Source organism: Stegostoma tigrinum, chromosome X (genome assembly GCF_030684315.1).
Source record: "Stegostoma tigrinum isolate sSteTig4 chromosome X, sSteTig4.hap1, whole genome shotgun sequence".
Taxonomy (NCBI): Eukaryota; Metazoa; Chordata; class Chondrichthyes; order Orectolobiformes; family Stegostomatidae; genus Stegostoma; species Stegostoma tigrinum.
The window spans coordinates 3,696,911-3,719,751 of record NC_081404.1 but is presented as its reverse complement, the minus strand read 5'-3'; the positions used below and the strand labels follow the sequence as shown (position 1 = coordinate 3,719,751).

Below are 22,841 nucleotides of genomic sequence, written 5' to 3'. Positions count from 1 at the left end.
ATCTGGGTTGAAGAATTGGCTTCAATCACTTGATGACCCACAGCAGAAACTGACGACCCAGAGTAGTGGCCATCTTCGAAATCAGAGGATAGCCAAGTGTCGCCAACACTGACGACAACATAGAGTAATTTACAGAGCTGTGGTGGTTCCCACCCTCCTATATGGCTCTGAGACATGACCCATCTACAGCAGCCACCGTGAGATACTGGAGCAGTACCACCATCTCTGCCTGTGCAAGATCCTGTGAATCTGTTGGAAAGAAAGATGCACCAACACCAGCGTTCTTGACCAGGCCAACATCCCCAGCATTTGAGGCGCTGCCTACTCCTGATTGGCTGCGACGGTCTGAGCACGTTGCCCGCGTGACCGACACGAGACTCACCAAGCAGGTGCTGTACTCCCAGCTCCGTAACAAGAGGCAAGTCTCAAGTGGACAGAGGAGGCACTTCAGTGATACCCTCAAGGCCTCACTAGCGAAGTGCAGCATTCTCACAGATACCTGTCCCAAGACCATCCAAAGTGGAGGAGCTACATCCGGGAAGGCTCTAAGAACCTCGAGACTTTCCGTCGCAAAAAAGTGGAAGCCAGGCAAAAGGAGCGCGCTGCCACAGCGACACCCCACCCAGCCCCTCCCATGACCACCATGTGCCCCAAGTGTAACAGAACCTGCACGAGCTGCATTGGTCTGTACAGCCACCTACAGACTCACAGTGAGAATGGAAGAGAGTCATTCTCATCTGTGAGGGACTGCCAATGATGATGACATGTCATGATATACACTCGATGGGTTGAAGGTCCTTTTCTGTACTGTATGCTTCTTTGTTTTCAGCACAGTGAAAATTGTCTTCCTTTAACTTAGAGAACGGTATCACAATAAGCTAGTTGACCACGGCAATCATCATGGATGTTGACTAAAAGATGGATTAGGATTTATAATTTATCCTTTTTTCAATTTACCAGCTTTCTTCTTTCACCAGTCTGCCCAGCCAGGGATTACTGGTCTTGATGAATGTTTCAAATTTTGGCTTCAGCAGAGAAACTGTATTGGGAAAGTGCCTGAACTCATCCTGGTTGGCTTAGACCTCAAATTTCCGCCAAGATTCTGTTTGGTTCCTGGAACTGAACAAGGCCAAGATAAGATTGAATGAAGGTGTTTAAGTTATGTTGGGTTTTGAGGGAGTAAATAGTGAGAAAGTGGTGGTAGAACCAGAGGTGATGTATAGGAAAACCTGTTAGGATTTGAAGCACATGCCTGATAGGATGCTGGGTACAAGCTGGATGGGCACCTCCAAAAGATATTTCAATAACTGCTTAAAGGAAAAAAAAAGTTACAGGGATGTGGGGAAATAGCAGTTAAGCAGGATTAATTGGATTGCTGTTCCAAAGAACTGGCATAGTCTCGGTGGGCTGAGTGGTCTCTTTAAATACTGTACTATTTTATGACGCTCTGAACCAGTGCAATCAGGTCATGTAACAAAACATAATTGTTTTCTTTCCATGAAGGGGAATTTAAATTGTCACTTGGTCATGTGGAAAGAGTACTGTTGAACATGGACCCATTTTGACCATGCTTTTCGCCTTGAACTCATCAGGACAATTTGCAATAAGAGTCATAGTTGTGGAGAACAACCTTGTATTATATTAAAGGAAAGTGCTGATTGTTGGCAAATGGACCGTGATTGGTTGAGGTGTTCCTGTGGAGAATGCACAGTTGATGATGACTGACAGTTAACCTCCAGGCTTTGTTTAAATTTTGAACTGTTCGAGTCAAGTCATTGCCCTGAGAAACAAACCAGAGAATGGCTATTCTCCAGCATCTGCAGTTCCCATTATCACTGATACAATTTTAACCTCACTGCGAAGCCTCTTCCAGGGATGCCTAACCTGAAGAAGTTACCCTCCTCCCTCCGGAGCGCTCTGATGAAGGGTCTAGGTCTGAAACGTCAGGTTTTGTGCTCCTGAGATGCTGCTGGGCCTGCTGTGTTCATCCAGCCTCACATTTTATTATCAGAGAATGGCTATTACCTATTTTGTTGAGTTGAAAGAAGCACAGTGCGTGTACGTGTTCTATATGTTGCCTCTGATACATGCATGTGCACCATGGTGCAAAATCCATTGACAACCATCCCAGTGTAATTCTTTACACAGTCAGGATTACTTAGCATATGTCCAATCATGGAATCATACCTAATGTCGGAGTGTTCAACTTCAACTCACCTTGGAGTGTTGTGGGTTTTGCAAGCATGGTTTTGTATTCTGTCTGCAGTCTAAACCTTGCTTGTTGTGAACAGTCAAATGTATGTGCTATTTGGTATGGTCTGATAATCTTTGGGATGTATGGCCTACATACTGAAAAGCTTTGACAAAATATGCCACTTTTCAGCAATGGTACAGAGAGTGAAAACCAGATGCAAATTTATTGATGTACCTTAAAATGGATTGATCACCAAAAGTTAGCATTTTTAATAACAAGTAATTTTATTTATTCATTGACAGTGTCGTGGACATATTACCGATCCATAATTGCCCCCAAACTCAGTAGCTGCTAAGTTGTTTCTAAGGGCACTTAAGAATCGGCCAGCGCAGGTGAAGCATTTTCCTTCCCTAAAGGCCATTAGTGATCCAGATGGACATTTTACGTCAATCAATGATTGTTACCATCACCACCCCATCACTGAACATAGAACATAGAACATCGAACATTACAACACAGTACAGGCCCTTCGGCCCTCGATGTTGTGCCGACCTGTCATACCGATCTCAAGCCCATCTAACCTACACTATTCCATGTACGTCCATATGCTTGTCCAATGGCGACTTAAATGTATATAAAGTTGGCGAATCTACTACTGTTGCAGGCAAAGCGTTCCATTCCCTTACTACTCTCTGAGTAAAAAAACTACCTACCTCTGACATCTGTCCTATATCTTTCACCCCTCAATTTAAAGCTGTGCCCCCTCATCCTCGCCGTCACCATCCTAGGAAAAAGGTTCTCCCCATCCACCCTATCTAACCCTCTGATTATTTTATAGGTTTCAATTAAGTCACCTCTCAACCATCTTCTCTCTAATGAAAACAGCCTCAAGTCCCTCAGCCTTTTCTCGTAAGACCTTCCCTCCATACCAGGCAACATCCTGGTAAATCTCCTCTGCACCCTTTCCAAAGCTTCCACATCCTTTTTATAATGCGGTGACCAGAACTGTACACAATACTCCAAGTGCGGCCGCACCAGAGTTTTGTACAGCTTCACCATAACCTCTTGATTCTGGAACTCGATCCCTCTATTAATAAAAGCTAAAACACTGTATGCCTTCTTAACAGCCCTGTCAACCTGGGTGACAACTTTCAAGGATCTGTGTACATGGACACCGAGATCTCTCTGCTCATCTACACTGCTAAGAATCTTACCATTAGCCCTGTACTTTGCCTTCCGGTTACTCCTACCAAAGTGCATCACCTCACACTTGTCTGCATTAAACTCCATTTGCCACCTCTCTGCACGGCTCTGCAGCTTATCTATGTCTCTCTGCAACCTACAGCATCCTTCGTCACTATCCACAACTCCACCGACCTTAGTGTTGTCTGCAAATTTACTAACCCACCCTTCTACGCCCTCATCCAGGTCGTTTATAAAAATGACAAACAGCAGTGGACCCAACACCGACCCTTGCGGTACACCACTAGTAACTGGTCTCCAGGATGAACATTTCCCATCAACTACCACCCTCTGTCTTCTTTCAGCAAGCCAATTTCCGATCCAAACTGCTATCTCCCACAATTCCATTCATCTGCATTTTGTACAATAGCCTATTTTGGGGTACCTTATTGAACGCCTTGCTAAAATCCATATACACCACATCAACCGGTTTACTCTCATCTACCTGTTTGGTCACCTTTTCAAAGAACTCAATAAGGTTTGTGGGGCATGACCTTCCCTTCACAAAACCGTGCTGACTATCCCTAATCAATTTATTCTTTTCTAGATGATTATAAATCCTATCCCTTATAACCTTTTCCAACACTTTACCAACAACTGAGGTAAGGCTCACTGGTCTATAATTACCAGGATTGTCTCTACTCCCCTTCTTGAACAGGAGAACCACATTTGCTATCCTTACTATTCCTGTAGACAATGACTGAGACTAGGTCTCTATTCCAGATTTTACTAATTACATTTAATTCTACGGATTTGAACCATGCCCCAGAGACTTTGCCGCGATTACTTGTTCAGTGTCATTACTACAGCACCACGATCTTCCCCCTCACTGAATTCACTGAAAATGATTTAAAAGTCAAACCAGAATGATAGGGCGGCACGGTGGCTCAGTGGTTAGCACTGCTGCCTCACAGCACAAGAGATCTGGGTTGATCCCACCCTCGGGCGACTGTCTCTCTGGAGTTTGCACATTCTCCTCGTGTCTGTGGCTTCCCTCTGGGTGTTCCAGTTTCCTCCCACGGGCCAAAGATGTGGATTGGCCATGGGAAATTGCCCCATAAAGTCCAAGGATGTGGATTGGCCATGGGAAGTTGCCCCATAAAGTCCAAGGATGTGGATTAGCCATGGGGAATGCAGGGTTACAGAGATAGGGAAGGGGCTGGGTCTGGGTAGGATGCTGTTTGGAGGGATGATGTGGACTCAATGGACCGAATGGCCTGCTTCCAAACTGTAGGATTCTATGAAGCACTTCCTAATTGAGTTGGCTTACATGAGTTAGTTTTTTATCATTGTTGGGCATTAAAGAAGAAAACCTACAATATGAAGAGCGTCCCCAAGCCAGCAGTGTAAGTAGAATCTCCTCTGGACCTAATCTGGGCAAATTGAAACTTGAACCTGTGCAAGGGATTATGAAAAGTAATAAATAAGTAGTTTCAGGCATGCATTTATGGTCAAAATCCTCTATTATTTGGTCATTGGTATAACCAACTTTGTCTGCCAATATAAGTGAGTGCTTGAACTTAATGTGGTTCTGAGTCGGCCAAGTTCAGGAACAGCTACCTCAACACGATCTTGCAATGGATCAACTCACCTTCTTGCACTGAATAAATACTTTGAGTACTTTGTCTTCAGGTTCAGCGGCCAGTCAGTACACTTCAGCAAGCCTGTTCCCTTCTATATTTAAAATATGATTGCCGGATCTTTGGCCCAATGTCTTGGGACGAATTACACTTTGCCGTTCTTTCTGATTCAACTTGGGAGCCAAAAGAAAAGGCAGCTACCTCCATAACTATTTGTTTGTGGGCTGAGAGAGAGAGAAAAAGAGAGCAATGCGCCTTTAAACGTCCCTCAAGTTAGATTTTAAGACTCTGGCAGTCTCAGTGAAATATTATGGCCGGGGTTCCAGAAAGGCATACAAGCAAAAAACGAGGTATGTGAGAGCTATAGGAGCTTTCAACCCTAGCTGTTTTAAAAGAAGATAAGCAGGGATCATGAAAATCCTGTTGGATGACCCTCTCAGTGGGTTAAATTGAATCTGTTTAACACACTTTCCATTTTTAGACTATTTCATGTAGATACTGGTTTTCATCAAGCTCTCTGTCTCGTATACACACACAAAGGCAGGTCTGCTGGAATTGTGCCTCAGTCCATTGCAGTGAAGAGTTTTCTCTGAGGTGACTATCAGTTCAGGCTTGTGAAATGGCTGAAGATTACTCTGGACTTCTACCCAGCTGTACAGATAACTCGTGTGCTGCCAACCCTTCCCAAGGCCTCAGAATCTGCAGTCAGTGCTGCAGAGAGCGGGGGAGGGGGTGGTTCTTGATTGCTGGAAGAGCCACAGATTGAGAGAGCGAGAGAGAGAGCAAGAGAGCAAGCGAGAGAGAGTGAAGGCAGTCTCCTCCCAGCCAAGCGAACCGTTACTTCATGTGCTGTGCCTGCTCTGCAGTGAGCAGTTTTCAGGCTTACAGCAGAACCCACCATTCCCTCCACTTATATGGCCAGGGTGCTTCAATCTACACAGCAGGCTGGCATGAGCGCCAACCAGGCAGCATGAAGGGTGGGCAGCAGCGGCCGGGCTGCGCGTGCCAGTATTTGTTCCGCAAGGTCCTGGCAAAGTGCGGATGTTGTTACAAAGTACGAGGTTAGTCTCTTTAGCCTTGTTGGAATCTTGAGTGTGGGACTCTCTGCATGAGTGTGCGTGTGTTTGTGTGTGTGTGTGTGTGTGTGTGTGTGTGTGTGTGTGTGTGTGTGTGTGTGTGTGTGTGTGAGAGAGAGAGAGAGTGCCTATGTGTGTGTGTCAGTGAAAGTGTGTGCATTTGTGAGTGTCAGTGAGAGCATGTGTGTGAGCGAGTGTGTGTGTGTCAGTGAGTGTGAGAATGTGTCAGTGAGAGCATTTGTGTGAGTGCATGTGTGTGTGTGTGTGTGTGTGTGTGTGTGCGCATGAGTGTGTGTGTGTGCCTGTGTGCACGTGAGTCAGTGAGAGTGTGTTTGAGGGTATCAATGAGTGTGTGAGAGAGAGTGTGTGTGTGTGTGTGTGTGTGTGTGTGTGTGTGTGTGTGTGTGTGTGTGTGTCTGCGGGCGCAATAATTGCAACTTCTCTTTGGGTTTCAACAAATCTGTGGTACTGTGTCTGACAGCAACTTTGTTAGAGAATTGCCAAGCACAATCCTATCACCATCTGTGAGACACTATAGGAGTCCTTACCAGGTCACTTTGGCACCTTTGAAAAAATCTGGTCAGATTTGAGAGTGGTCATGGACAGAAGGGACTGTGCTCAGTCATCTTGGTGTCAAATCAAATCTTTTTATTTGGTTGGTTCCAGGTGTAAATGAAATGTACTCTGCTTTGCAGAATCTACTTTTCATTACTGCTCATTGTCAGTTTTGAAAGCATTTGCAGGGCTATGGGCAAAGTGCAAGGACGATAATTGGATAGTTGGCCTCATCCTGGGCTGTATGATGCTGCAAAGGTTGGTCAGGAAACCTGGGAAGGTGCCAGCTTTGATGCCTACTCAGTGCCTGGGTTATCTGATCATAGCCAGAGGACTGGGATTTGGTGGGTTAATGGTGGGATATGGGGCATGGAATAGGGAAGTGCCAAGGGGTACGCAGTGGCAGGGAGGGGAAGGGGCAAAGGAGAAAGCACTGTGAATCACCTAGGGTGCCTCGGAGAGCCCCTGTTGGCCCTATGAAAAAGCCATTCAACTCACTTCCCCCTCCCCTGCTTGTTCCCCGTTGCCCTGCTCATCTTTCAAAAGAGAAAGAGAAAAATAAACAAAGTCCTTCATAATTTGAACCATAAGGATATCCTGCGATGGTTTCGTTTAGATTCCCAGGCTGTGGAATAATGCCCAGCACTCCAGAGATTGCAAAAAAAATCTTGGACGGATGGGTGATGGAAATGAAGGAAAATCGAGAGAAAGAAGTTGGGCCAGGAGAGGGTTAACAAAAAAAAACTGCCAAGACTTCAAGTGTCAAAGTCAACGAAGCTTTATGTGATTAAAGTCAGTCTCCACCACAATCAGAGCACATGAAAAGGTTGCCCATTGACCCGAAAGTATTCCACTTATTCTCTATCATATGAAGCAACAGCTCTGAAACATTCAGTCCCTTCACACAAATATCTTGACACAAAGTGAAATTCTGTCTCATCATCTCTTTTTATCACCAGTCGATTCAATTCATGAGGCTCTGATTAAACTCTCTATTAGGTGCAAGGTTATGTGACTATGACTGGATCTTTAACCCAATGCCCTCTATCTTCCGACCCGTTAGCCGCCAGCTCACGATACAAACCAAACTGTGCAGCAACAAGAAATTTGATTCTGAATATAACAAGATGAGAGCCAGCTTCTGTGCTTGGGGATGGTCTGGAAGTCAGATAGGCTTTTGCGTGGGTGTCCATCCTCCATTGGGTTTAGTTGAAGGAAGGGCTGAGGTCAGCCTCTCCACCTCAGTGACGTGCCTCCTCTGCTAGTGAGCATCATGCCTCCTGTGTTTTTGATTGCAATGGGCATCTGAAAGGTTCAGGGTCGGGGTTTCAGTAAAGTGAAAAGCCTGGCTCCTTTAATGGGGAACAAGGTAGTGGTGGGTGAGGAATTTGCCCTCTGGTGTTTTTCACCTCTTGCTCCAACACATCCATGTCAAGGTATTGCTGCTGTGCAAAGCCACATAAACAGCTTTGAAATCCATCGTGGATTGCAGTCAAATGGGCACTGACCATCCCCACGTTTGGCACTCTATGTGATTTACTGTTGACATCTAAGTTGGCCGAGTGCAAGATGATTCATTGGTGCCTGTCCTAACCTACATCCCAGATGAACTTCACCCCCTTGTGCCTGCTCAGCCAAGCTGAACCAAGAATGTCAGCGCCCATGTTCCTGGGCTTATCCAACCTGGCTTCCTACACCTTAGGCCCTATTCAGCCATCAGCCCAGTGCTCACTGACTGTCTTGCCACAAACACTTCAACTTTTTTATTTCAACTCCATTGTTTCTTTCACCCTTCCGTGGCCTTGCACCTCCCAATCTCCGTCATCCCCTCCAGCCTCACGACCTTTCAAGACCTCTGCAATTCTTGAATTATTGCTGCAATTGTACAAGGCCTCGCTGAGACCACACCTGGAGTATTGTGGACAGTTTTGGTCTCTTTATCTGAGGAAGGATGTGCTGGCAACAGAGGGAGTACAGTGAAGGTTTACCAGACTGATCCCTGGGATGGCAGGACTGAGGTATGAAGAGAGACTGGATCAGTTAGGATTATATTCACTAGAGTTTAGAAGAATAGTTGGGGGGGGTGTGGTGTTATCTCATGGAACCCCAAAAAATTCGAACTGGACTAGACAGGGTAAGCACAGGAAGGATGTTTCCCGTAGTGGGGAAGTCCAGAAGCAGAAGTCATGGTTTAAAGATAAAGGGTAAACATTTTAGAACTGAAATGAGAAGTACCTTCACCCAGAGAGTGGGGAGCCTGTGGAATTCTCTGTCACAGAAAACGGTTGAGGCCCAAACATTGAATGTTTACATGAAGGAGTTAGGTATAGTCCTTAGGGATAAAGGGATCATAGGATATTGGGGGGAGGGTGGGATTATGGGTATTGAACTTGATGATCAGACATGATCATAATGAATGAGGGGGTGGATGGCCTAATCATGAACCTGTTTTCTATATTTCTATGGCTTCTTTAGCATCCTTGATTTAAATCATTCCACCATCGAAGGCTGAACCTTCAGTTGCCAGACTCTGGAATTCCCTCCGTAAATCTGGCCACCACTCCCTCCTTTTCCACACTCCCTGAAACTGAGCTTTTTGTCCCAGGCTTGGCGCCACTGTCCAATTCTTCTTGCCGGCACATGATGCCAGCTGCTAGATTTGGATTTAGATTTTATTGTCACATGTACTCAGGTATCGGAGTACAGTAAAAAGTGTGCAAAGCCACTATTCTCTGGTGCCATCTTAGAATGCAAAAGGCAAGATTAAACACAGAAGCAGAAATGAAAGAAACAGACAAAAGAAAAGAAACATCCAGATTACTCCCCCACCTCCACCATGATGAGTCCTTGCCTGTTAAGTGCAACTTCAGCTGAACATCTGATACTTCACCTCTTTGGCCAGAATTTCAATGGTGCAGATGTTCTCCTACCACAAAATTAATGAAATTGCCCAACTCTCTAACAGTTCCAAGTACGAGATCTGTTTTTATGTTTGAGCAGGAATCCAGGCTTCAGCGTCACAAAATGGCAGCCTCTCTTGTCCCAGAATTCTCTCATGTACTTCTTGTTGGCTGCCTGCGTACCTCTTTGACCCGTCCTTCTCCACTGGATCATGAAGAGCCAGAAATTGTAAAGAGGGCATCAAATAAACCTAAACTGATGGCTGGCATCAAAAGGAAGCATAGTGGCTGTACCTGAGCCTGTGGTGTTCAAGGCAGCACTGAAAGAAAGAAACTAAACCTTGCATTTTTGTCGCATCTTTCATGAACACAGTATATTTAAAAAGCCCTGCAGCTAATTAGATACATAGCCCCTGCTCTAATGTAGGACGGCAGCACACAATTTTGTGTATAACAAGCTTCCATAACTAGCAATATCATCGTGACCAGATCATCTGGCTGTTTTTACGTAACATTATTGAGGAATAAACTTTCCAACAATTGTTGCAAAATCCTATCTGGTTCACTAATGTCCTTTGGGAAGGAATCTGTCATCCTTACCTGGTCTAGCCTACATATCACTCCAAACCCAAAACATGGTTGACTCTTAGCTACCCTCTGGATCATGAGAGATGGGCAATAAATGCTGGCATAGCGAGCCTTGCCCTCATCCTGTGAATGAACAAAAAAAACCCTCACCTCTGCACAAAAGATTCATGACACTCTGAGAGAAGAACATTTTGAAAGAACACTTTAGGGGCAGTTTTGCCCTAGGTGGGGCTGACGAGAGATCTGGTCAGTAGGAGAATTTGGTGAGTGGAGATAGTGAGCAGGCCCTTGGGTGACTTGCTTCACTCACCAGCTATTCAAGCCATTTTGTCATCAGTTAGTGGCAACGTAAGGGTGTCAGTTAGCCACCTTTCTGATTTCCTGCCTCTCCAGAGGGCAAGAAATGTGGCTAGACTCCCTCCTGGGAAACCATGGCAACCTGCCTGGCACCTTGGGGAGGGGGTGGGGGTTGGAGGAGGACTTTCAATTTCCCTAAAATGGGGAGCAAAAAGAGGCCTAGAACATGGGCAAAGGGGGTTAACTTCTGAAAGCCACTCCTCTGCCTTTGCTTCTACTCCTTGCAGCCTCCATTTTGTGAGAAGAATGTTAAAAGTAATTAACTTCTTTTGGCTGGATCCCCTGAGGAGTAGGCCTCACCCAGCAGACTTTAAGATCCAGACTCTCTGTTAAGATATCCAGTGTGGAGGCCAAGGATGGGGTGAAATAGTGATCCTCATTTGCCTGCCCGCTCTTAGTGAGCCAGCTGAAGGACAGTCGGGGCTATTTTCTCAGTGGCGATGGTGGCACATTTGTTGCTGCCTAACAGATTAAGACCATAGGGAGCAGATTCAGGCCATTCAGCCCTTCGAGTTTACTCTATCATTTAATGTTGTTATGGCTGATTTGATAATCCTTAACTCCACTTTCCTACCTTTCCCCATAACCTTTGATTCCCTTCCTGATTAAAACTCTCTCTCTCTCAGCCTTGAATATACTGAGTGACCCAGCCTCGACAGCCCTCTGTGATAAAGAATTCCACAGATTCACTCCTCTCTGTGAGAAGATATTCCTCCCCATCTCTGTGTTCAATGGGTGACCCCTTATTCTGAGATTGTACCCTCTGGTCCTAGACCCTCCCACAAGGGGAAACAACCTCTCCATATCTCCCCTGTCACATCCACTAAGAATCTTATATGTTTCAATAAGGTCTCCTCTTGTCCTTGTTCACCTTCATGCAGAAGCATTATTGGAAAATCTAGCCCTATGTTTCTTCAAGCCCCAATAATCTTTCACTTTGCTTTTGTATGGCACCCTTCATGATCTTCAAATACTCCAATCACTTTGTGCACAATAAGGTATTTAGTTTGAAATGCAGCCACTGCCGTAATGTCAGGTCGTTTTCCTTTCCAGCATTGCCCCTTTAAGTTTTCTAATGCATTGCTGGCACAGTTGTAGGTAACTCCTACCAACAATGCCCACCCCTCTCCCCTCATGTGATATTGGGCAAAGTCATGTGTCCAGATTTTGGACTGCAGTACCAAAGGTTAAAGCTCCCTGGCAGCCTCAGAATATCAGGGCTAGCAAAGTTGGCAGTGACACCAGGCAGTGGATCATGCTACTTATCCTGAGGTGCCAGTCTCAGCTGAGCTGTGCAAGGAGGTACCACATGGAGTCTGCCACAGGATTGGAGAGAGGTAGGAGTTGGATTGGGTTTGCCCTATTTTGCCAAGTCCATCATTTGATGGTATGCCTGTCAAATGTGGCACAAAATAGGGCAGAGCCCATCACTTCAACCTCTGTGTGGTAGCCAAGGCAGGGCATCAAATTCAGTATGTTATTAAATTGGTCAATCTCCAGAGCCATAGAGCAGAGCAGGGGCATGGGAGGGGATGAGTGAAGAGACCAGAAGGCCCTTCCAGAATTGGCCTTCATTGAGTTGGCACAGTGTGAGCCCAAGAAGGATGAACAAAAGTATTGAGGCAGTTATTGATCCAGATGAAGGAACTGTGGGCATTCTGGCTAACTTTGCAGACGATACAAAGATAGGTGGGGGGACAGGTAGTATTGAGGAGGTGGGGATGCTGCAGAAGGAATTGGACAAGTTAGGAGAGTGGGCAAAGAAGTGGCAGATGGAGTACAACGTAGTAAAGTGTGAGGTAATGCACTTTGGTAAGAATAAAAGCATGGACTATTTTCTAAGTGGGGAGAAAATTCACAAGTCTGAAGTGCAAAGAGTCTTGACAGAATCCTGGACTGGAACTCCAAGGTAAACTTGCAGGTTGAGACAGTAGTCAGGAAGGTGAATGTAATGTTGGCATTTATTTTGCGAGGACTTGAATATAAAGGCACGGATGTACTACTGAGGCTTTATAAGGCTCTGGTCAGGCCACATTTGGAGTATTGTGTGCCGTTTTGGGCCCCCTATGTCAGAAAGGATGTACTGGCCCTGGAGTGGGTTCAGAGGAGGTTCACGAGAATGGTCTCAGGAATGGAAAGCTTAACATATGAGGAACGTTTGAGGACTCTGGGATTATACTCATAGAAGTTTAGAAGGATGGGGCGGGGGGGAATCTAATTGAAGCTTACAGAATACTGAATGGCCTGAACAGAGTGGATGTTGGGAAGATGCTTCCATTGATAGGAGAGACTAGGACGTGAGGCCACAGCCGTAGAGTAAAGGGAAGACCCTTTAGAACGGAGATAAGGAGAAATTTCTTCAGCCAGAGAGTGGTGAACCAGTGGAATTCTTTGCCACAGAAGACTGTGGAGGCCAGGTCATTGAGTACATTTAAGACTGAGATAGATAGGTTCTTAATTATCAAGGGGATCAAGCGTTACGGGCAGGAAGCAGGAGAATGGGGTTGAGGAACTTATCAGTCATGATTGAATAGTGGAGCAGACTCGGTGGGCCGAATGGCCAATTTCTGCTCCTATGTCTTATGGTCTTATGGTCATTCCTGCTCTGTTAAGAGGTGCTTGCGCGTGAGATGTTAAACTGAGGCCTTGTGTTCCCTCCCAGTTCAATATAAAATATCCCATGGCAGGATTTGAAAGTGGACTTTCCGTCTTTTGCATTATTATTCGCATGTGAGGGAGAAAGGAAGTGAGGATTTTGCCAAGGAAGTGAGGTGAAGAGAGGTGAAAGGAGCCTGCTATGGATCATAGACACCAGTATGCATCTTGGGGCTGAATGACCTGTTTCTGTATGATGTGATTTCAAGCAGCACAAGAAGAAAACAACGCAACAGGACTTTTGCCCCAAATTTACATTCTGGAAATTTTCCAGGCTGGCTGCTGAACACGTGAGCTAGCCAGTCCAAAAATCACATGGGGGTGAACTCTGGAATCTGCTGACCAGGGCACCCATGGCTTTCACCACCATTTTGTGGACAACTTGGACTCAGTGGATGGGACGCTGCTGGGGGCAAGTCAGGGTCTTTGTGCATGCTTGCATAAAACCTTTGTGACTAAATTACACATTAATAAGTCTGCACTTACATAAAGTTGGTGAAACTTAAAGTGTCACTGATAAGCTGTCAAGTCGACCTTCTGCGAATGAACAACATGAGTCGAACAGAACAGGCGATTGCAAAATTATATTGTCTGGTTCAAAGCAGAGTGACATAGACAGCAGCAGCAGACTTCTGAAGAAGAGTCACTGGACCTGAAACATTAACTCAGTTTCTCTCTCCACAGATGCTGCTAGACCTGCTGAGTTTCTACAATGCTTTCTGTTTTTGTTTGAGGCAACCAGAGTGTCCATTCATTCTACAGTTGGCTATGTGAGTCCGTTCACTACTGACACTCAGTGTGCTTGATTGGTTAAGCCTTGGTATGCATCCAGAGCAAAGAAACTGCAAAAAGAATTGCAAATGAGACCTGAAGTATAGAGCAGACATTTGAAAGCCCTGTGAATAATATGTCACTTGCATGGAACTCGTGCCATCTGGGTTTGGATGCAAAACTGGTTTGAAGGTAGGAGACAGAAAGTGGTGGTTGAGGTTTGCTTTTTTGCAGACTGGAGGCCTGTGACCAGTGGTGTGCTGCAAGGTTTGGTTCTGGGTCCACTGCTTTCTGTCATTTATATAAATGCTTTGGATGTGAATATAGGAGGTATGGTTAGTAACTTTTTAGTTGACATCAAGATTGGTGGTGTAGTGGACAGTCAAGAAGGTTACCTCAGGATCTTGATCAGATGAACCAAGGAACAATGGATGGAGTTTAATTTAGATAAATATGAGGTGTTGCATTTTGGAAAGGCAAGTCAGGGCAGGACTTTTACACTTAATGGTAAGGTCCTGGGGAGTGTTGCTGAACAAAGAGACCTTGGGGTGCAGGTTCATACTTTCTTGAAAGTGAAGTCACAGGTAGACAGGATAGTGAAGAACACGTTTGGTACACCTGTGTTTATTGGTCAGTGCATTGACGAGAGGAGTTGGGAGGTCAAGTTGGAGCTGGACAGGAGTTTGGTTAGGCCACTTTTGGGATACTGCATTCAATCTGGTCTCCCTGCGAAAGGAAGGAGGTTGTGAAAAGAAAGGGTTCAAAAAAATTTTACAAGGATGTTGCCAGATTAGAAGATTTGAGCTGTAGGGAGAGGCTGAATACGCTGGCGCTATTTTCCCTGGAGTGTTGGAGGCTGAGGGGTGACTTTATAGAAGTTTATGAAATCATGAAGGGCATGGATAGCGTGCATAGACAAGGTCTTTTCCCCAGGGTGGGGGATTCCAAAACTAGAGGGGCATAGGTTTAAGGTGAGAGGGGAAAGAATTAAAAGGGACCTGATGGGCAACTTTTTCACACAGAAGGTGGTGTGTGTATGGAATGAGCTGCCAGAGGAAGTGGTGGAGACTGGTACAATTCCAACATTTAAAAGACATCTGGATGGGTACATGAATAGGAAGGGTTTAGAGGGATATGGGCCAAATGCTGGCAAATGGGACTAGATTAATTTAGGATACCTGGTCGGCACGGACAAGTTGGACCGAAGGGTCTGTTTCTGTGCTGTGCAATTCCATGACTCAGTCTCTGAGATATAAAGTACACAACAATGTCACCGACGGTGGCCTTTCCAAGCTTCTGATTATGAGAGGGACGGAAAACAGGGTGAGGCAAGGCGTTCCACAGATTAGAAGTCATGGGAGCAGAGGAATTCATCCCTGACAGAATGGGTTTCAGATCCTGAGTATGCACGGAGCAGGAAGGGTGGGTCAGAAGGCATTTTGGACAATGTAAAGAACGAGGAAGGAAATTTCACGGTTTGGGGTGGGAAGTGCTGGGTATGTCTGCTTTTCAGCTTCAGACAGCTTCTCCCTGTCTACTCTCTCCAGCCCGCTCATGGCTTTGAAACCTCTATCAATCTCCTGTCGACCTTCTTCTCTCCAAGGAGAACAGAAACTTTTTCAGTCTGTCCTCATCGCTGTGCCTTCTCATCCCTGGAACCATTCTTGTAAATCGCTTCTGAACTCTCTCTCCCGTTCATTCACATCTTCCCTGTAATGGGATGCCCACAACTGGACACAATAGTCAGCTAAGGCCTAACAAGTGTCTTGTACAAGTTCAACATCATCTCGCTGCTGTTATACTTTATGCCCCTATTAATAAAGCTGAGGATACTGTATATTTTGTTAACTGCTCTCTGTACCTGTGCTGCCACCTTCAATAATCTATTGCAAGTGCTGCTGCAAGCTACACTGGGGAACAGAAACCATATGATTGTTGAAGAAATTGTATCTTGTAAGCATTTTTGTCCTATTGTGTTAAAAATGTTGGTGGTGGGTGATAATGCTGTTTGATTTTGTTGGAGGTGGGAGGTCATGCAAGGAATACAACCATCCAAAGTTGGCACCCCTACTTCACTTTCTTTTTCAGTGATCTAGCACAGCGTTATTTGGACTCGGAGCAGGGTCCTTGCAGTAATGCACTGCTCCAAGTGAGTGGGCAATGAGATTACCAGTGCCAGTCATGCAGACTGTGAGGTTGTGGCATCGGCAAACCAGTGAATGGCATGGCATTCCCTGTCAGGAATCCTCCCATGTTTGATTCGCAATGTGATTGCATTAGTTTCTTTGAAACGAGGAAAGTGAATGCAACACACTGGACCAGGGAAGCATGGCTTCAAATTATAAACCATTCTGATGTTGACCAACCAACGTGATGTTTGGAGCAAAAAGCAAAATATTGCTGGAAAGCTGTCATATAAAACAAAAACAAAAAGTGTTGGAGAAACTCAGCAGGTTCTAGCAGCATCAGTGGAGAGAGAAACCGAGTTAAAGTTTCAAGTCCAGTATGACTTTTCTTCAGAAGTAGAGGCCTCCCCTTCTGCTATCACCTCAATGAGTTTGATGTTGTATTCTTTTTCCCTCGTTTATGCCTCCATCCTCGAATATTTGTTTGGAAAATCAATTCAGCAGACCCTTTTGCCTACCACATAGACCCTTCCATCCAGTTTCCTACTTGCTCTCCACCTTTTGATTGAGAACTTCAGCATGTTATTGGTCATTTTCAGTTCTCCCCTTAGCCACTGGAACCTGTCTGTTTGTGAATCCTCAGGTCCAACCCTGATCTTGTTATCAAAGCTGCTGATAAGGTGTGGGGGTGAGGGTGCAATTGTTGCCCAGAGTGCCAGCCTCCACCTGGCAGAGGCTGAGTTCCAATTCTTAGACACTTCCTCCCATATTCCCCTGAATATCAAGTTGCTATTTCCAGGACTGTCACCAGCCTCTGGAGATTTCTGTCCACAGCAACCTACCTCAGAGCTCTTAACCCCACATAGCCCTCTCCTTCCCCCTTCCCAAAATCCACAAACAGGACTACCCTGGCACACCCATCGTGCTCCACTAAACTTGTTGTTATCTTGACACTGTTTTGTTTTTCCTCTCCTGGTGTAGTTTCTTCTACATCTGTCATTCTTAAAAAATTCATCCACAAGATGAGGGCATCACTGACCAGGCAGCAATTATTGCCCATCCCTAATTACTCTGAGGGCAATTAACAGTGAACCATGTTGCTGTGGGTCTGGAGTCACACGTAGGCCAGACCAGGTAAGGATGGCAGTTTCCGTCCCTACAGGACATTAGTGAACCAGATGGGGTTTTCCCCCAACCAAATCATGGTTGTCATCAGACTCTTAATTCCAGATTTTTATTGAATTGTCACTACCTGCTGTGCAGGATTTGAACCTGGATCCCTAGGACATTACCTGAACCTCTGGATTGACAGTCTAGGGACAATACCACTGGACTGTTTCTTGCCAATTTTCTTCTGTTGCCTTGCTGCACTTACATGGACCTTTACTGAGACCACATCTGGAGTACCACATACAGGTTTTGTCTCCTTGCAGGCTGTTTTGGAGGAAGTAAATTGTAGATTCACAAGATTGATCCCTGGAATAAGGGGTTGAGTTGAACAATGTCTGGAACTTCAAATAATGAGAGGTGATCTCACTGATATATCTGAAATTCTTAAGTGTTTTAGGAGGTTAGAGGCTGAGACTTTGTTTCCCTGAGCTGGGGAATTGAAAATTAGGAGTCATCAAGTTTTGGGATAAGGAGTCGTTCATTCAAGACTGATAACGGGTAAAATTTCTTCACTCACAATGGTGTGGATCTTTGGAAACCTCCATTCTAGAGAGCCATGGCTGTTCAGTTGTCGAATAGATTTGAGACTGAGGTTAATAGGAAATGAAAGGAATGGGGGGTTTAGGCGAGTAAATCTGATGTGGCAAAAGATCAGCAATCGCGACATAGAAAATAGGAGCAGGACTGAGCCATTCAGCCCCTCAGATCTGCTACACTATTCAATCTGATCATCATCCAACTCAGTCCCCTGTTCCCACTTTCTCCCAAATCCTTTGTTTCCTTTAGCCCCTAAGAACTATATCTAACTCCTTTTTGAGAACATTCAATATTTTGTCCACAACCACTTTCTGTGACAGAGAATTCCACAGGCTTCCCACGCTCTGGGTGAATACATTTAGAATAATCTTAGTCCTAAATGGCCTACCCTGTATCCTTAAACTGTGACGCCCCTGTTTCTGGACTCACCTGGTCATCAAGAACATCGTTCCTGCTTAATCCGGTTAGAATTTAATAGATTTGGTTTTGCCATGATTTTATTCTGTGGCAGAGCAGGGTTGAAGGGCTGAATTGCCTGCTCCTGCTCCTGGTTCTGATGCTGTTATGTTTATGAATTTGTATTATAGACCAAGACGCTATCCATCTCTTGGGTCTGCATATCTCTCTTGTCAGAAACACATGGAGATGGGAGCTAGAAAGTATCTTGGTCATGGTATTAAAATGAATTGCAAACCATGCCTTCATACTTTACTTGTCAACCATCACAGATACAGTATACTGAGTGATTTTAACACCAGAATAGTTGGGAGTCTGAAATTTAAGAGGGCTCAGTTGTTTGTGGTGTCTAACAGTCTTCCTGTCGTATCTGCGCAGCTTCTCCTGGTTTGCATTCTGTTACTTCTTCGGTGTTGCTGAATAAGCAAGGAAACATACAAATGTGGCGGGAGTCCAGCAATCAGGGAGATAGTTTAGGGATAAGGGATCAACCTTTTAAGATGAGGAGTAATGTCTTCGCCCAGAGAGTGAAGAGCCTGTGGAATTCACCACCATAGAATGTGGTTGAGGTCAAAACACTGAATGTTTTCAAGAAAGAGGGAGATATCGTTCTTGTAGCTGTTAGGGATATGGGGCATAGGGTGGGCTTAGGATATTGAGCTCAGTGATCAGCCATGATCATATTGATTGGTGTAGAAGGCTTGAGGAGTCGAATGGAGTACTTCTGCTTCTACCTTCTGTGTTTCTGTGCCTTGAAATTGCGTGCACATGGGCATCATGGGCAGGGTTCACATTGGACAAGGTCAATCTTCCCACCAGTGCTCACTGCTCAAGCTGACATGAAAAGTGACCAGCTGAGTGCGTTTTTAAGAGGATGGATCACAAGCTATGGAATTATACTTTGTAATGGGGAACACTCAGGAGAAAATTGGGACGAGCAGTATGTTAAGACTAGGACCCCAAAGCTGGTCCACCATTGACAAGGCACAAGTCAGGAATGTGATAGAATGCCCCCCACTTGGGAGCCTCGATGGGGGCAGCTTCAACAACACTCAAGAAGCTAACACCATCCAGGACAAAGCAGCCTGCTTGATTGGCACCACATCCACCACCTTCAACATTCACCTCCTCTAACGCTGACTGAGGTCTGTCATGTTTAAAACAACATTCAGTAAGCTCTCTCCTCGCTTCTACTGTGAACACCACACTTATGTAATTAATCACATGGTTCATTTTCAAAGATTTGAGTTGAGATAACTTTTGTTTCTGATAATAATGCAATAAATATGAATAGGTTTAGTATGGGTTGAACCAATTATTGAATTATAATTATAAGTTACTAATGGTGTCTTTTCTCACAGAGTTACATTTACATCAGGAGCTTTTTAGTCAGGAGCAAGGTAGGAAGGTGCAAAATTGCTGACAGGTCCATGAACTATTATCCGTGAAATTATCTGTGCAAAAAAGGTTCCTTTGAAGTACACATGTAGGATCATGAAGAACTTAGGGGCAGAAGTAGACCATTCAGCCCATCAAACCTGCTCCACCATTCAATAAAATCATGGCTGATCAAGTTGTGGTTTCAGCTCCACTTTCCCATGTGTTACCCATGACATTGATCCATTTTTGATCATATATTTCTCTATCTCTGCCTTGTAACTGTACCCACGTCTACCACTTCCTCTGGTAGTTCATTCCATATATGCACCACCCTCTGTGTGAGAAAGTTGTCCCTCAGGTCTTTTATAAATCTTTCCCCTCTGACCTTAAACCTATGCCCTCTCTTACCCTAGGAAAAAGACCTTGACTATTCACCTTGTCCGTGCCCTTCATGATTTTATAAACTTCCATAAGGTCACCCCTCAGCTTCTTACACTCCTGGGAAAAAAGTCCCAGTCATATCCAGCCTCTCCTTATAACTTAAATCCTCCCATCTTGATACCATCCTTGTAAACCGTTTTTGCACCCTTTCCAGTTAAATAACATCCTTCCTATAGCAGGCTGACCAGAATTGTACACAGTACTCCAAATGTGGCCTTACCAATGATTGTACAACTGTGGACAAAGTTCATATTGCCCCACTGCCATCTGCCAAATTTATTCCCACTCACCTAACCTCCCTATATGCCTTTCCAGGTGACATACCTCCTCTTCAGAGACTACTGTTTTATCTGTCTTGGTGCAAATTTAGTAACTGTGTATTCAGTGCCTTCACCCAAATCATTGATATAGATTCTAAGTAATTGAGACCACAACATTGATCCCTGCGGCAGTGGTTACAACTTTCTAACCTCAGAAAAGATGGATTTATTCCTACCTTCTGCTTTCTGTTTGCTAACCAATCTTTTATCCATGCTAGTAAGCTACTGTCTATGCCATAAGTGCTTATTTTACATCGAAAGTTTGCATATGCCGTTCAGAAATCCAGACAAGGCATATCCACAGGTTCTCCTTTATCCACCTTGCCTGTTACATCCTTACAGAATTGAATAAATCAGTCAAACAGACAAAGCCATGTTCATCCCATTATAATTTTCTAAGTACCATACTATCACCTCCTTATTAATGGATTCTAACAGTTTTCCTATGACAGTTGCCAGGCTAACTAATTCCAGTTTATTTTAATTGGTCATTAAGATTGGTTATTTTCCAATCCACTGGGACCTTTCCAGAATCCAAGGATTTTAAGTAAAAATAACTTATGGGACTTAAGGGTTTCATGATGACTCAATGATTAGCACTACTGTCTCACAGTGCCAGAGACCCAGATTCAATTCCAGCCTCGGGCGACTGTCTGTGTAGAGCTTGCAAATTATCCCCATGTCTAGTGGGTTTCTTCCCACAGTCCAAAGATGTGCAGATTAGAGTGGATTGGTCATGCTAAAATACTCATTGTTTCCAGGGATGCACAGGCTAAGTCGGGTGAGCCATGGGAAAAGCAAGATTACAGGGATAGGGTGGTGGGCTGAGACTGGCTGGGATGCTGTTAGGAGAGTCAGTGTGGACTTGATGGGTTGGATGGCCTGATTCCACACAGTAGGGACTCTTATGATTCCATGGGCATTGTTGGCTGGCCAGCATTTGTTGCCTGTCCCTAGTTGCCCCTTGAGAAGGTTGCGGTGAACGGCGTTCTTGAATGGTTGCATGCCGTGTGCTCTAATTTTGTTAGGGAGGGAATTCCAGGATTTTCACAAAGCAGCACTGAAAGAATGCAATATATTTCCAAGTCAGGATGGTGAGTGGCTTGGAGGGGAACTTGTCCTCAGCAATCAGGAGCTATTTAGTGGTACCATTAGACTTTTAATTGTAAACTTTGATTTCCACCATCTACCATGGCAGATATTACAGAGGGTTGAGGAATGAGAGGGGATTACAAAGGGACCAGGCCACATTAAGGTGTTAGGGGTGAGATTTGGGGTGTGCGTGGGGATGAGGGTACTGAACATTACCTGGGTCTCTGGATTAATAGTCTAGCAATAATAACACTTGCCCTAGGATTCAGGCTGTCTGGTCCTAGAGCCTTCATGAAGAATAGTTTCCCAGTCACGTTTCCATGACGTTTGTTTTAATTAGCTCCTTCCCTGCTGTATATGAAAGGCTTAATACTGATTTCTGAAGAAGGGTCCAGACGCGAAATGTCAGTTTTCCTGCTTCTCTGATGCTGCTTGGCCTGCTGTGTCCATCCAGCTCTACACCTTGTTATCTCAGATTCTCCAGCATTTGCAGTTCCTCCCACCCCTTCACAACCTCATGATGTCTTGCAGCTAATGCAGCAATGTTGTTTAGAGTATCAGTGTAGGAAACACAGCAGTCAACCCGCACAAAGCAAAACTCACTCAAAGAACAGCAAATTTCTAGCACCTTCAATAGAATAAAATGTACCAAGGCACTTCGCAGGAACGTTAGAAGACAACATTTGGCATTGAACCACGTGAGGACATATGAAGGTAGATGACAAAAAACTTGATCAAAGAGGGTGGTTTTAAGGAATGCCTTATGGGAAGAGAGAGATGGAGAGGTTCACAGAGTGAACTCTGACTTTTACGGGAAACCAACAGTGGAGTAACTGAAACAAATCAGAGATACTCAAGAGTCCAGAATTAAATGAGTGCAAATATGGCAGAGGGTTGTGGAGAGGGAGGGGATTGCAGAGGAACCAGGCTGCAGTAAGGGGTAGGGGGTGAGATTTGGGGGAATGTTGAGAAAGGAAGTTTGTAAAGTTGACGTTCAACTGGGAGTGAGCAACAACAATGTGGTATTGACTGTGTAATCTGTTTTTTGTTGCTGCTATCTGAGGGATGGATGTAGGCCAGGACTATGCGGGGAATTCCCATGCTGCGTTTTGAGGTAGCAGCGTGAAAAATCTGTTATATCTACCTCTGAAGCCTTGGTTTCTAGCCTCATTCAGCACCTCTTCTAGAGCAGAAACCTTGAGCCATTGATCAGACAGATTACCACACTGAAGTGCTCATAATTGCACCATTGTGAAGGGTTTGGATAGAATAAATTAAAGGGAAACTGTTTCCATTGTATCAGGCCCTAATGTGGTCATTAATTGGCAAACATGCTATGATAGTGGCCACAAAATTGCGTTCTATGTAATTTGCGACTTTTCTGCCCTCGTTGCTTGCAGC

The 22,841-nt window shown here is 44.8% G+C and overlaps 1 protein-coding gene across 5 annotated transcripts in view; it reads left to right on the top strand.

Annotated features, from left to right (window-relative positions):
• The window catches only part of LOC125448355 (rho guanine nucleotide exchange factor 25-like), a 418,447-nt gene that overhangs the window by 108,393 nt on the left and 287,213 nt on the right, over positions 1–22,841 (top strand). The window contains exon 1 of one of the 5 annotated variants that reach the window (XM_048523633.2): positions 5,552–6,077. The exons of the other annotated variants lie outside the window; for them this stretch is intronic. Coding sequence (XP_048379590.1) covers positions 5,861–6,077 — 217 coding nt within the window. The 5' untranslated portion in view covers positions 5,552–5,860. Of the gene's footprint in view, positions 1–5,551; positions 6,078–22,841 lie in introns of those variants that run through there. 5 annotated transcript variants of the gene reach the window in all.